This window comes from Stylophora pistillata, chromosome 6 (genome assembly GCF_964205215.1).
Source record: "Stylophora pistillata chromosome 6, jaStyPist1.2, whole genome shotgun sequence".
Lineage (NCBI taxonomy): Eukaryota > Metazoa > Cnidaria > Anthozoa > Scleractinia > Pocilloporidae > Stylophora > Stylophora pistillata.
In genome coordinates, this window is record NC_142524.1 from 36,693,238 (window position 1) to 36,708,825 (window position 15,588).

Sequence of the window (15,588 nt, forward strand, 5' to 3'; positions counted from 1 at the left end):
GGCTTACTACTTGTTAATGAGTATTCAAACATCGACTCTTTGCCAGTGAAATCGAACAAGGTGAACGAAAGATTAGTTATTGTTCTACTCAAAATATCATGCTTGGTAGTTAACCCATGTATCTATTACACTCAATTCTTGGGGAATAATTTCCCCGTGGAAAAGTGTCTTCTAATTTCAATTGACATTTTTGTTTCACTTGAGGCACTTAATCATCGAAGGGCGTTTCCTCGCATCAAATTTGTCTTTATAAATGTAGTTTGTGTTTAAATAAAAAGCTCTAAAAATCATGAATGAAATTTTGCTTCTTATGGAGTCGCTCAGCGCTTTATTCAGGTCACCGGTGACAATTCCCTGAGCCTGTTCTTTCATCACCACACTCGCAGCCAGCTGGATTCAATGGTTGTCAACTCCGACATTAAGAAAAATATTCTGAAGGAAGTGTCACAGATAACTGGGTGTAAATGGGCTCTAATCGCAATCAAATTATTCAGTGTTTGGTCAGTAGCTGTCTGGGGTTATTAGATAATGATAATGCTACAGCAAAACAGTCCAAGTGATTGCATCAACATGTCGGTTTAGATTGAATTGTTTGCAACATCTAGAATGTTCTTCTTGTCAACTTGGCAGTATCTGTTAAGAGATTCTTGTAAACTATGCGTTTAAAACTTTTCAAAACAAAATACTGCGTTTTAAAATCCTTGTTTAAATGCAAAAGTGATTTCAAATGGAAAGTCTTTGAAATCTGTTCCTGCGGTCTCAAAAGCATTGTATGAGTTGATCATTTGTTGGCGTTCAATATTCAAATATTCTATGTTACGAAATTTTGCCATATTCGTACATTTATTCGCTTGTCGCTAATGCGTCAAAAGAGGCAAAAAATATTCATTTATTCCTAGTTTTAAAACAAAACACATAATAAATCCACGGAATATTTCCACTTAAGCGGTGTTCAAATTGAAAAAATTATCAAAACACACATCTACAGCTGAGCGCATGCGCAGGCCACCATAATATATACATTCCAAATACAACTTGTTTTCAATTGGTGAGCGCTGTGAGTTGCTTGGTAGGTTGTCTTTTCTCCTACCAACCAGTAAGAATGAAAGCAGCTGGCATCTTGCTGACGACAATTTGAATGTGAAAAGACATCTCTATGCGTTTTACGCACCAGAGATCGCTGTTTGAACAAAACTCGACTCACGATATTCATTGGGCTCTGGCGATTTCGTGGTGTCCGGTCAACAGCCCACGGTCGGAAGGAATCGAAGTTGTCTATTGTCTCTAAATTCACACTTATATCATTCACAGATGTAGAGTGCCACTAAACATGTCCTACGCTAAAAGGCTTGCGCTTCATTCGGGCGTAATTTGTGTTATATGGTGCGCTTTTCTACAACAGACCGTGAAGGCAACTGAAGGATGCCCTGGTTTAAGAACAGATTGTAAAGCGGGGATTGTTTTGCCTGTATGGGGAGGCAATCCTTCTCTAGGAGTAATTGTTGGGCGAGCGTTTGTGTATTTGCTTGCCTTACTGTTTTTGTTTTTGGGCGTTTCAATAATCTCCGATCGTTTCATGTCGGCTATTGAAATAATTACATCCAAAGAGAAAGAAATCAAGGTAACAGACAAGCAAACTGGAAAGGAGCGAACTGTCACCGTAAAAATATGGAACGAGACTGTGTCAAATTTAACTCTCATGGCCCTGGGATCGTCGGCTCCCGAAATTCTGCTGTCTGCCATCGAAATTTGTGGAAATAATTTTGACGCTGGCGAGCTCGGTCCGTCGACAATAGTCGGTTCTGCAGCTTTCAACCTATTGATTATCATTGCAGTTTGTGTTTATGTTATTCCCGATGGAGATTGCCGCCGAATCAAACATCTGCGAGTGTTTGCCATCACAGCCTCCACATCAGTTCTTGCCTACGTTTGGTTGTACATCATACTAGCAGTGTCGTCTAAAGATGAAGTGGAAATATGGGAGGCTCTTCTGACTCTGGCTTTCTTCCCAATAATGGTCATCTCTGCCTACATTGCAGATCGAAGGCTGTTGTTTTACAGGGCACTGAGAAAGGGTAGAAGAAAACAGAAGCGTGGAGGTATGACAGTCATTCAAACAGGCGACTACGATGTTGTTGGGGTTCAAGTAAAGGATGGTTTTGTCGACGGAAACGTAGCCGATGGTCGTTACGAACCTAGCGCCGCCGAAGCCGGACAACAGTTTGATGATGACGAGCTTCTCCATGATCTGACGGAAGACAGGCGCGAAAAGGCCATTCAAGCCTTAAAAGACATACGACAGAAACATCCCGACGCCGACCGTGAAACCGTTGAGCGGTTACTCGAGCAAGAAAATTTAAAACTTCAACCAAAAAGTCGTGCGTTCTATCGAATTGAAGCTACTCGCAAGATGGTCGGCAGTGGAAATGTGTTGAAGATGAAGCACGAAAAATTGGAGAAGGCCAGCAGTTCCTTGGCAGATGCTAAGATGGAAATGCAAGATATCGAGTACGAAGACCCACAGGTTGTCAGGGTTAATTTTGACCCCGTCCACTACATTGTTAAAGAAAACTGTGGAAGTGTGTTTATGAACATTTCACGCACTAGCGGTGATCCGAATAACACGGTTTTCGTGGACTTCAGGACGGAGGACGGCACAGCAAAGGCTGGCGAGGACTACGAGAAGACAGAAGGTTCAATCTGCTTCAGGCCTGGAGAAACTTCTAAGACATTCTCGGTCGTTATCGTTGACGACGATATCTTTGAAGAAGATGAGCATTTTTATGTCCATCTGGGGAATGTTCGAGTAGCTGGAGCCGATGGGGATTTGGTCCGCAACAAATATCGAGGTCCTGCAGGAAAAGTTGGCAAAGACGGAGTAGCTACTGTAACCATTCTGGACGATGACTACCCTGGGATATTCACTTTCGAAGAAGAGAAGCATCAAGTGGCGGAAGCAGATGGAGCCATTAACATCAAAGTTATTCGCCACACTGGTGCGCGCGGCACTGTTCGTGTTCCTTACCATACTGTTGAGGGCACAGCTAAGGGAGGAGGAGATGATTACGAAGATGCTGTGGGTGAGCTAGAGTTTTCAAACGACGAGACCTGGTAAGCTGCTTTACAATCTTATACTGTGTAATACAACCTAATACACAAGCAAATGTGATCACCTTTTGTCTTTCTGTACATATTTTAATAAGCCGAAAAAAGAATTATTACAAGGAGAGATACGGTACTATTTACTATCTACCAGTTCCGTGCAAGGACTTGGAGGTTTCGCCTCACTTTTTAAGACCAAAAACAAAAATAATATTATTATCGACACAAAAAATCAATTGAAGTGGTCAGAAGATGTGCAGAATTTTATCAATAGCATTTTACGAATCGGTCTTCGATCGCTCGGCCATGTTTATGAAATCCTTACATGCGTAATATTCTTCACCATTTTGCCAAATCTTCTTAAAACGACTGTCGCTAATTCGTGTAAATTCATCAAATTTGACTTGTGCCGATGATGAAGCCATCTTCGTTTTACAACTATCTGATATATCGCTGACAGATGCCACTGAATTGATTTATGCAAAATAATGAGATAACTTTGACGACACTTGGTCCATGTTATGATATTTCCTACTACAATTTAACGATTCCTAAGATATTTTTCATTGCCTTTTCCCTGTGCAGGATTTCGAAAAAAAAAATGGTTAAGAACATTCCACGAATAATCAAAATATTGCCTAAGCAATGTTTCCGTGCAACGTCTTTAAATCTATAAAATCAGCTTCTATGGATTTTTTCTCTATTTTTGTATGTGAAACGTTTCTCTCCTAAAGGAGCATATTTGTTATTCTGAAGGATAATTAGCATCGAATAAAACTGTCACCATATGGTAGTGTGGCAGAAGTTTGCGGTATCGCTGATCTTTGTAGGCGAAACAAAAACACATTTTGCGATAGCTGTAAACACATTTTCACAAGTTTAGTCACAATACCGCAGCAGTTGGCAAACTCTCATTAAGGCTGTTTTTTTTTTTTTTTTTCGATTTATGTTTTTTGTTTTTTATTATTGCAAACCCTTTTATCGTCATCCATGCCTGATGGAAGAATATTTGAACCTGCCCCAACAAATTGAAAACAAGTCCTTGTTTCCTTCAACATAACAAGCCTTTTGCATATTAATAACTCTGATAATGAGAGGCTATTTCAAGGTTTGGGATTGATGGACTGAAATTTTTTTCATCAAAGCTGTGTAAAGCCCATAAACAGATGAACGTTTAAACAAATGATAAGAGTTTGTTTTATACCACTTATAAGAAGTTTCTCCTTCTCTTCTTCTGGTAGCACAAAGCCTTAAATAGAATAAATGTAATTACAAACAAAAGAACAGTACTTAATGCATTATGGTAATTTTATTGCCAAATAAGATCTAAAACAGCAAAAGTTTTACACAGTTCTTATTTCAGCTAAAGAATGACAAGTTCAGAGTGGCAAATGAGTAATAATTCACTAATATCTGATCCACGTCTAAAAAACCAATTAAGATATTTTTATCTTTCTAGACCAATCCTTGTTTGAAATTATTTTAAATAATTTGTTCTAAATTACACCAAGCATTGAATAGTTGACCATTTCAATATATTTTTTTTTTTATGTATACACATAGATTAAGTGTTGGAGTTAATTGGTGTGGGCTTTTGTTTAGCTTTTTTTTAGCTTTTTTAATTTTTAACTTGTAAATATTATATGATACACCCAAAGAAGGCTGAAGGCCTCAGTGTTGTGTATGAAAATGCTGTACCAGTCAAGAGTTTACCAGCTGTGTTTCTGAATAACACTTACTCCACATTGTGGAGAAGACATTTGCATCCTCTGGATCTACTTACTGGGAGCTGTTCATTTGGTAGCCATTTGACACTTTCTATACATTGCAATTTGAAAATATATATGAAATATATCCACCTTTTCTTTTTCCATAAAAAAAGTGTTTAGAGAATAAATTAAAAGGACAATTTTTCAAAACAAAAAAAACACAACTGCTGTCAAAATAACAAACAATGTGTTGTTCCTTTGCTGTGAAATATATATGCACTGTGCATCACCTTTTGGATAAGAAAAGGAAAGTTACATATAAATAAGGTAAATTTTAAAATTCCAACACTCTTGGAATGGGTTGTATATATATCTGTATATATTTTATAAATGTGTGTGTTGTTGTATGTCTGCATGTGCATGCCTGCATGGTACACCATTGAGATAAATGCAGCTATTGCTACAAATCACAGGGATGTTGGCAAAGGTCCTCTTTTGATTTAAAACTGACTTTTACTTCAGTATAAATTTGAAGGAATGTTATCCCTAAGGCTACAGGTAGCTCATTTAGCAGTGACGTAACTGGAGCCACATTCACTTTAACCTGTAAAAGATGCTCCCTCCCTCTCTTTCGGCACTTCAAAAGTTTGTTTGCTCAAATGCCTAATTGAGTGTTGTAAGTCTAAGGTTCATGAAATTGTCACAACATATTGACTGAAAGTTGTATTGGCTATGGTGCCAGCTAGCACATCTCACTTGAGCTTAATGTCACAGGATTTTAGAAAAATTATTTTGGGACAGTAACATTCTGTTCAAGGCTCTGACAACAGAGTTAAATAACTCCTGGGAAACTGTCAATTTTGTAATAATTTCATTACATAAGGATATCACATTTGAATATTATTAAGCTCACTACAGCCAATGTGTAAGATTTGCTGAAAAACCGACAAGAAAATCATAGCCATAGGAGAAGAAATCAAAAATTGATTTTTTTTTGAGCAGAATCTAATTTGTTACAAATTACTGAATTCTAGAATAAGTTACATGTAAGTTGTTTGCTTTTGCCAAGGTTGTTTCACAGTGACTTGAATACATTAGCTCAGTGGATGCCAGTTTACATAAATATTTAACAAGAAAAATTGAAAAATTAGTCAAGTGGGATTTTAAAATTAAATATTCCAGTTATCAATTTGACCTTAGCATTTTTTGTTTGGTTTGTAAATGTTTTCAGTTTTTCAGCTCGTAAGTTCTCATGTTGCTTTCAAACTCCTACCTAAACCTATGTCTGTGGTGGTGTTATAACCTGTTCCATAATCATTATGAATTGCTAAAAATAACAGATTTCTTTAAGAATCTTTTTAGAATTTACCTTAAAAGGGTGGCATTACTTATTATAATTGGTTTCAGATATGATACAAAACAGGTGTTGATTTCTTCCATTGCCTGAGTGAAGAAATTTTAACATTTTCAAGGATTGCAGACATAACTTTGGATAATTTTAAAGACCACATTTTTTTCTTTGCAACTAATGATTCACCCAAATGCATTATTTTGCAAAGAACAGCAGAGTGAGGTATTTTGAATAATGCAGAATGTAGAAAGTAAAATTGGAAAGTTAGGCGCCTTCATCATCCTGGCCTCGATATTTGTCACCTTAAAATCACTAGTATTTGGAAGGTGAATTTCATGACAGAGTTCACATGAATGTCCAATTATTATGGCATTCCTGACTGCAGTAGAAATCAACATTATCAGCCATCAGTTCCAAAAAAAAAAAAAATAGAGAACAGAGTATCATAATTTGGAATAAACTGATCTAATCTTAGATCTAAAATCATTAAATTGCTATTTTGGTATTCTGTGGCAATTTGTACCTAAAGGTAATTAAAAATCATGAAAACCCATCTAAATGATGATTGTTAATATCTGTATGACTGGGATGTTAAAACATAAACTTTACAAATTGATTATGCAAACCCTCCTCATTTCCAGTGACTTGTGGAAGTATTTCACTACTTCCTGGTCTGATCTGCTGTTTGTTAATCAGTCTTGTTCCCACAAGCTGTTGCCAGAGCTATTGTTATTACTTCATCAACATTTAGTGTCTTAAAATCATAGTTTTATGTCTTAATTTCACCAGGAAAAACATTGAGATCAATGTCATAGATGATGAAGAATATGAAAAGACAGAAACCTTTTATGTTGTCCTTGGGGAACCAAAAGTTGTCAAAGATGAGGATGATGACAGTGGAGCTAGTACTGATGTAGGATATGATCCAGAAAAGGAGCGTCTTGAAGAACTGGGGAAGCCAAGATTAGGTACCAAAGATATTCTGTGCAAATCATGAAAAGAGAAGAAATCATGTGCCATCTTAATAGGAGAACAACAATAATTCACAAATGCAGGCTAAAGTATAGTACACAACAAATAATATCACATTCTAAACTCAGTTCTTTGATTACTCAAGAGGGTTCTTTAAAGTGCCCCCGAGACGAAAATTGACCATTTCATTTTGGCCTAAATTGTTTACACAATGTTGAATTGGGTCAAGTTAAGACCCTTTTTGCCATTAAAAACTCAAAACAAACCTTCGATGACCAATTTTTACCACTTCAAAGTTGTCCAAAAATCGTCCACCATTGCTGAAAACATGTTCCAGCCGAGCCCGCAAAAACGTCATCATGACGTCAAAGGCTCAACAAACTTATGCTTTACTTGCTCACAACTCTCTTTGTTCACTGCACAGAGAATCACACATATTACTTTTTTGAGAACTGTTTCGTTGTCAGTCGAGAAATGTCGACTTTTGCAGACGATGAATTGTCCCAGAAATCATCTGAAGCTTCTGTGGATAGTTTTGCGCCGACAAATGATGAATTTTTGCCATGCGAATAAGGATAAACACAGAACGGCACGGACTCCCCATGTGGCTTTTGTAGTCTCATTGCTTTATCGCCTTCGAACTGTATTTTTGCATGTCATAAGCGAATTTCCTTTTTTGTAAGAAATGATGGGGTGATTAGTAAAAATAGTTTTTGGCAATGGCTAATTGTGTATCCGAAGGCAGATATTGGGACCTTGTGAAAGCCATTTCTAAGCCATCTCAATGATTGTGTTTTCCCCGATGCATTTGGTCAATGATCTCATTAACCCTTTCCTACGTGTTTTTTATTATTGGTGCTTTGAGAAGTTTGAAGTAAACTCTGTTGTTGGGTGGTCTCTTTTGTTTTTTCTGTCTAATTCATGATGACTATTGTTGTTTTGCTTCGGTGAGGTTTAAAGCAGAGTTTGTTTCAACTCTTTTAGAGCCGTGACCTTGTTGCGTTACAAAGTATTTTGTGGCTTAGGTGCAGTCTGCAAGTAGCGTTATGACAATTTTCCAAGTAGCTCTGAAGGGTGATAGAAGACTGAACCGGTGGCATTCAGTTTGATATGAAACAGAAGTGGTTCTTTGTTTTGTCCGTGATAGGTGTAACGGAGGCACATTCCTCTTGTGAATAAATCTCACAAAAGTTGGCCTGATTTTAAATTCGTTTGTCATGGGCATTGGGATGAATTTGAGACCCTTTGATAGCACGCTGACTTGGCTGTCAGATGGTTGATAGTTTGACATGTTTTTAAAGAAATTTTCATTTTCTCGTTTTTTTTGGCCGCAAGCCTACATTTTAAAGTACTAGTGTTTTTACACTCTGTGTCTTAAGCTGTTTGTTCTACTTTTGCTGATATTAAAGCCAGCCTTTTTTAGAATCAGAGCACACAATTATATTTTTCATCTCTTTTGTATAAAAGTGAGCTCTTTGAGGTCAGAAATCTCATTCCTCAATTCGGCTATTTTATCATTCTTATTTACAGTGTTCACCGAGTACTTTCCTTTGTGTAAGGTATTCTGCCAGAGAGTTGTTAAAGGTGGATAATGATCCGCTCATATGTAATGGTAACAAAATCTATGGAGGTTCGTAGACTTTGCTTTCCGGCGTCGAGATCGCACGGAGAATGGTTTTTCTTGTCCCTTCTCTTCTCGAACGGTAGGCACTGAACCCAACAGAATTCTTCACCTAGATCCCTCAAGGTACACAGGTCTCTCGAAACAGTCCTCTGAGAAGTGTTCGGAGTAGATCACAAATATTTCTGTAGGACTGAAGTTTACTCAGCGAGGTCGCACAAATCGTATCCGTTTTTCCCGCTCTGATCTATTCGCAAGGCTCCAATGCAGAAAAATACCTGCAGCATGGTCTGCTCAATTACTTCAGCTTTAAATTACGCATTGATGCCCAGTCATTTTTGTTTAGTTTTTGTAAGAATAGAGTAAAGCACTCTGTTATGTTTGCTTGACATTTTGCCATGTGAGATTTTCGCGTTGAGCCTTTGATGTCACTTCCTCTGAGTCCTGCGATCAACTTCCGGAACATGATCAAATAATGGCGGACACGAAATTGTGAAATTAACGGCCCAAAAAAAGATATTTCTGGTGCTTGGTCTAAACTGTAATTGGGCAGAGTAGGTGAAGGAGACACACTGAACACGAAAATGGAAAAAAAAATGATGTATGAAAATTTTGATCTCAGGGGCACTTTAAGTTGCTGCTTGATAAAAACCACACAACTTTATATCAGTGCTATAATTTATCTTCTTCATGTTTTATTTATATCAGGTGATGTACCTAAGGCAGAGGTCACCATATTGGAAAGCAAAGAATTCAAAAACACAGTGGACAAACTGCTGGTCAAAGCTAATTTAGCTCTTGTTGTTGGTACCTCCTCCTGGAAGGAACAGTTCATTGATGCCCTGACTGTGAGTGGGAGTGGTGATGATGATGACACTGATGAGCCTACAACACCAACTTATGGTGACTACATGATGCACTATCTGACTGTCTTCTGGAAGCTTTTGTTTGCCATTGTTCCACCCACAGACATCTGGGGTGGCTGGGCTTGTTTTGTTGCTTCCATTGTAATGATTGGTGTGTTAACAATGGTCATTGGTGATGTAGCTTCCCACTTTGGTTGTACCATTGGATTAGCAGACAGTGTTGTTGCCATAACCTTTGTTGCTCTTGGAACAAGTCTTCCAGGTAAAAAAACAAAACAAAGCAAAACAAAAATTTGCTTAGAGCACAGCTTACACATGCATGCTTGTGCCTGTTGGTAAAATCTTGGTCTGTTTCACAAGTGTTACGTGCACGAATGACAAACAAATGTCCGCTAACAAAGCTTATATGAAAATAGACTCCCGAGTACGATATATGGCACCCAACAAAATGTAACAACAAGCAATTACCCATTTTAACTATTATTTAATTGGTTTTACATTGTCTAATTTACTTGGGTTAAAGATTAAGTTAAGCAGTTCATAAAGCAGGCTTACAATCCTTTATGCCGTAGAAGTGTTCATCGTCTTGATCAACCTCCAATTCCAACATCCGCCGACTGAAGACCACAGCGCTTGGCTTTCTTGATTCATGGCTTTCTTTCCATGTACACAAATTCTTCCGGAAGACTTCATAGTGAACTCTAAATTCTTTATCTCCTTCCTCTCTCGGCTTTCGTATTTTTCTTCTCTTTCTTCTCTCCGGATATCGCAAGGTGAAAAGGTTGTAGCCTTGTCATATCATAGCTTCCACAAGTTCAGTCAGCAAGCCAGGAGGGTAAGCCCTCGGGCAAATCTCTTTATGTACTTCTCACAAGCCAACTTTTATACATTTACTTAGTTATCTAGAATGTTCTATTACTATTTATAGTGTATTACAAGTTGTGCTATTTTTGGAAACTGTTGAGTCACACGAAAGAAGTTTCTGGAATATTACAGGTTATAGATAATTCTAGAAAAGTCTGGGATTACGTGACAGATTCAGTGAAAATAATTTGATCCTCGTAACACAAGGTTGAGCTAAAACTCCTGGCATGGGTCACTGATCTATTATTAAAACAGTGAGAGCCTCTTTCTATGTAGGAGTGAAAGTGGGTATGTGCAAGGAAAGAGTTGAATGATGGATGTTCTGCCAATTATCTTACCATGGGGAATGGAGTGTAAGAAACTCCAGCATCCCTAAGTTGCCATTTTTTTTTTGTTGCAATAATTTTTAATTACAGTTTTGTTGACTTTTCCACAGATACGTTTGCCAGCAAAGTTGCTGCAGTTGGGGATGAGTATGCAGATTCATCCATTGGTAATGTGACTGGTAGTAATTCTGTCAATGTCTTCCTTGGCCTGGGTGTGGCATGGTCTATTGCAGCAATAGCTAAAACTGCAAGAGGTGTCAAATTTGAAGTTCCTGCCGGTAGTCTTGGCTTTTCTGTAGTAATATTCTGTGTTACTGCTGTAATAGCTATAGCTGTTATGATGCTTCGTAGAAATAAAAGAGTTGGGGGAGAATTAGGGGGTACCAAAGCGTATAAACTTCCAACATCACTTTTCTTTTGTTTCCTTTGGATATTTTATATTGTCATGTCTTCTTTACAAACATATTGTCATATTGATGTGTCCTTTTAGGTTTTTTCCAAATTAGGGAAAAATGCTTTTTCTGTGTCAACTAAAAACTGCAACAAAGAAGATCCTATAATAATTAAAGACTCACAAATATCTTTGATACAAGTATCAGTCTGTATTTTCAAAATGCAATTTTGGAGATAGCAACAAATATTTCTGAATTATTAAAAGCCACAATGGCTAACAATAATATCAATCATGCAAATCAAAGAATGAATGCCATGCCTCAATATATGTCATATTTAACACTCTAGAACTTAAAAATAATTCTCAAGATAAGGAATGCTGCATTATTACATATCCTATTTAACTGCTCTAGAATAGCATTCTTCTTACCTTTCATGATATAAGCGGAGGGTGAAGAAAGTAGTCAGAAATAAAAATCACCCTGATATCAATGGGAAAAAGCAATTTCCTGTGCACCCTTTTTCAAAACTATAACTTGAACATAGAATTTTTCATATCTGGCCTGAGGTATTTTGGTTTTCCAGTCTCTGTGTCTAACTCTTACTTTGCTCAGAAATTATATCTGGAACATTTTTTTCTCTCTCTTGTCTCTCTACTGGAATTTGGGTTTTGCATGATGATCAATTTTAAATAAAATCAGTCTGAGCAGTCACTGCAGTTGTGAAGAATGAGGAAGGCTTACATTGAGATGTTGCTTTGTCTCTCTGTATGCCTGTTCCATGTACAGCTGTACCTTTCTTCACAGCCGAGCAAACAGCAATGTTATGGTCACTGAGCAGTGAAAATAACATCAGTCGTTAGATGGTAATTTATACAAGATTTTCAGTTTATAACATCAACTATGTGAGTACTTTATTTTTATTTATTGTTTTAGCCTTTTCAACTTCTTGAAATTATAATAGAGTACTGAAATGATAATACTGATAATCATTAACATTTTAATTATGCATTATTCAACTAAGTTTGCCATTTATGGTGTTGTCAGTTACCAGTGTTTTATGCTCAGAGGCATGGTATTTTATAATGAAGAAAAATATTTTCAATGTAAAATAGGGCAGGCCCCAAGCATACCTATTACAAAGGATTCCACTAGAGTGTGAATAGCAAACGTTTGAAGAAATTTCAGAGATCTCAGATTTTAAAGCATACAAGAAACTTTTCAAATAATAATAATAATTCTAAGGTCCTTAGTTGTTTGGGAAATTTTGCATGGCAATACTTATCAGGTAAACTTAGGAATTTAACTGTCAATCAATATATCAAAGTTTGTGGTAAGTTAGGGCAATTGTTTCTTTGCAGGCTTTTAAGCTTTATTATTTTGACATGCTCCATCTAGTTCTGGACTGATAATGACAGTATCCTGCTGCTGTCTTTGGTTTGTTTTTATTTACAATCCCAAATAGCCACAGCAGATGTAAGCACAAAATTTCAAAATTTAGTAGTCAGAGCACTAAATAGTATTTATGGTATAACACAAAATAATATACAGTGTATCACTTGAAGTCTCCAAGTAACATTTACAGAATGAACCAGATCAGTTGGAAATGGTAAGAATTTATCAGCTCCTTCCATCTCTTTTACAGCAGTATTTGACACTGTAAGAAAGTTAGTCTTTGAGAGAGTCAGCATTTTGGTTCCTACCAAAATGTTATGGATACATTGAAGATGAGGCTTGAAAATCTATTAGGACTGCACTCATTGCAGTCCCACCCAAGATGTTCATACCTGATGCAAGATCATTCAACTTGGAAAAAATTCCTGACTCTTAATGATTTTCCATTGGTTCACAGATTGTTACTATAGACTGCTGTAATGATGAACTGTTTTCATGAGATGTTAAAAGTATTATTTGGAAGAACTGTTGAAATTGATAATATTTATGCCAGATAGCTGCAGGACATTTTGTATCATAAAATAAGATGTTTCCTTCCCAAATAACTTTTGAATTTACACCAAGCCTTTGGATGCCTCTTGACTATTATATTAACTGGTAGTAGTAAGCTGATAATGGGAATTAAGTAAGCTGTTGCTATTACTTTCAAGATTTACATGATGTAATGGTTGCAAAAGGCTGTTGGTGACATGGTTAAGCTCACTATTGGTATTATTATTATTATTATTATTATTATTATTATTATTATTATTATATTGATATTATTATCATTGCTGTTTTATAAGTCATTACGTTTCTTTGACCATTTTAAATAATAACATGCACAGATGTTTTAGGAAACCTTTATATAACAGGTCAAAGTGAAGTTAATTTTCCATTTATATTTGTTAATATTTCTTGGGTAAATTTATGGCACCTCAATTTTGTAGGTACTCATGTTTAGGAGGTATCCACTGTCTGCAACTGCTCAGAATATTATGCATGTTTTGGTGCAAGCCGTAAAAATCAAAGGGAAGGACAATCACAACTTTAAAATATGTGCAATTAGGTGTATAAATATGTCATTATGCAGTTTGGCTGTGCAAAAATACTACTGTATTATGTAGTGAAGTGCAACTATTATAACGTACAACTATTGCTATTTTCTATTAGGTATTCAAAAGCATAATTTATTTCATTTAAGTCATATGTTATAGGCAAAGGACACCTATTTTAATGATAAAGCCCTTCCAGACTTTTTACAGCAATATTAATGTAAGCCCTTGCATAGTTAACATTTAATTGTTCCCTCTATTAACTATGGCCCTTGCTGAAACACTTAACTACATGGTGTCTTGTTAGAAAGGTTATATAAACAAGACAAAAGGCAGCCAAAAGGTGACTTACTTTGTAGGGAATAGTTTAGGGAAAATAGAATTTTGAAAGATTCTCTCAGACATTACCAATGTTTCTTGAAAGTATTATATGAGAGCTTAAAATAAACATGTTGAAAGATGTCTGGTGTTGTTGTATCAGTTTTTTTAAACAGGATGGTGGACTGAGCCACCCAGATTTTTCCCTGCCTGTTTCTGTTATGTCAGTGGAGAAACCTAAGTCTAGAACGAAGACCCCACTGAAACCTCTATGGGAGTGGACATATCATACTGGAGTGAGGTCTAGATGCTACCAAATTTGATGCTGAATTTCTATATTAATCATTCAATTTTAACATTTTATTGCACATCCACGACCATCACAAGTTATCGAGGATAATAAAACAAATATCTGGACTACGGATAAAATCTGCTAAGCTACTTATAACGCATGAAAATGAGACAATTTGGTTTTGTCAACTGAGTTGATAATGCAGACTGGCAACCGTAAATAGTTTTACAGCTTGTTATACGCCCCTTCTGTTGTACCACCCCAGTTTCTAGAGAAAATTTACCCTCTTTATTCATGCGTATGAAAATAAGCTGTGAGTTGTGCATTGGAATCAGGTTGGTTAGCTTCAGTGTCCTGGAAATTTTTTTTTTTTTTTTCATAGTACTCAAATGGTTGACAATTGATTGCCAAGGTGGAGGTAAATGGTGGTAGAAACAAACAAAAAATCCCTATTCATGTAAAAGTTGATAGTCTACTCCAAGCATTGCTTTCAGGTAAAAACGTAATGCAGATACCGTTAGATGTGGCACTTAAAACTAATAACCCATTATGGATAGTCAAAATGTTAATGTATCTAAAAGCCATGTGAATCACAGAAGTATGAACTAAACAAAAACTTTGTGTGCCTTTGCACTAACTTACATTACACCAGCAGTGCCCTTGAAATAAGGTTCACAAAACGAAAAAAAAAACATCACACTCACCCGGGGGCGCCAGATAAAGATGGAATCCTGGTTCAACAAAAATCAGCGACAAAGCCTCCTTGCTCATGAAAAAACATGATGGTTACTCACTTTTTCGCCATTCTCTGGGTCTTTCATTCAGAATGCAATACGCTTTGCTGTATCTAAATAGCCTTGCACTCCTTCAAAGATAAATTTCAAACCGTGGTGCCTCGGTGAAAAGAATCTATCTCAGGCATTTCCGGGCACACGGGCTAACACAGAGCATTTTTAAACAAAATCAATCTCTATTGTAATATTCTGTAAGGTCAAAAGGGAGTGTAACCATAGTCATGGTTATTCCGGCTTGCTCGACCGGTGATCATGCAGCTTAAAGAAAAATACTTCTCTTTGGAAGATGGAAGTGCAAAATCGTACGAATAGGAGACATTGAGAGGTTGTAGTAAAGGCTAGACGCACCCACACTGGAGGGACGTGCTGCTTCTGAGCCTTTCAGAAGTCAGACAAGGAATAAGTCCAAAACTGACATGCAGATTCTAATCACAAACCAGGAAAAGCAAGAAATTTTTGAAAGGAAAATCTCTTAAGTGGAGAGTTTTACAA

The 15,588-nt window shown here is 36.7% G+C and overlaps 1 protein-coding gene across 1 annotated transcript; it reads left to right on the plus strand.

Moving 5' to 3' along the window:
- The first annotated feature begins 1,330 nt into the window (after positions 1 to 1,330).
- On the plus strand, positions 1,331 to 14,154 carry LOC111331856 (sodium/calcium exchanger 1). Its single transcript, XM_022937053.2, has 4 exons — positions 1,331 to 3,111; positions 6,952 to 7,130; positions 9,464 to 9,883; positions 10,922 to 14,154. The coding sequence occupies exons 1-4, from the start codon at positions 1,331 to 1,333 to the stop codon at positions 11,299 to 11,301; spliced, it is 2,760 nt and encodes a 919-aa protein (XP_022792788.1). The 3' UTR covers positions 11,302 to 14,154.
- The last annotated feature ends 1,434 nt before the right edge of the window (positions 14,155 to 15,588 follow it).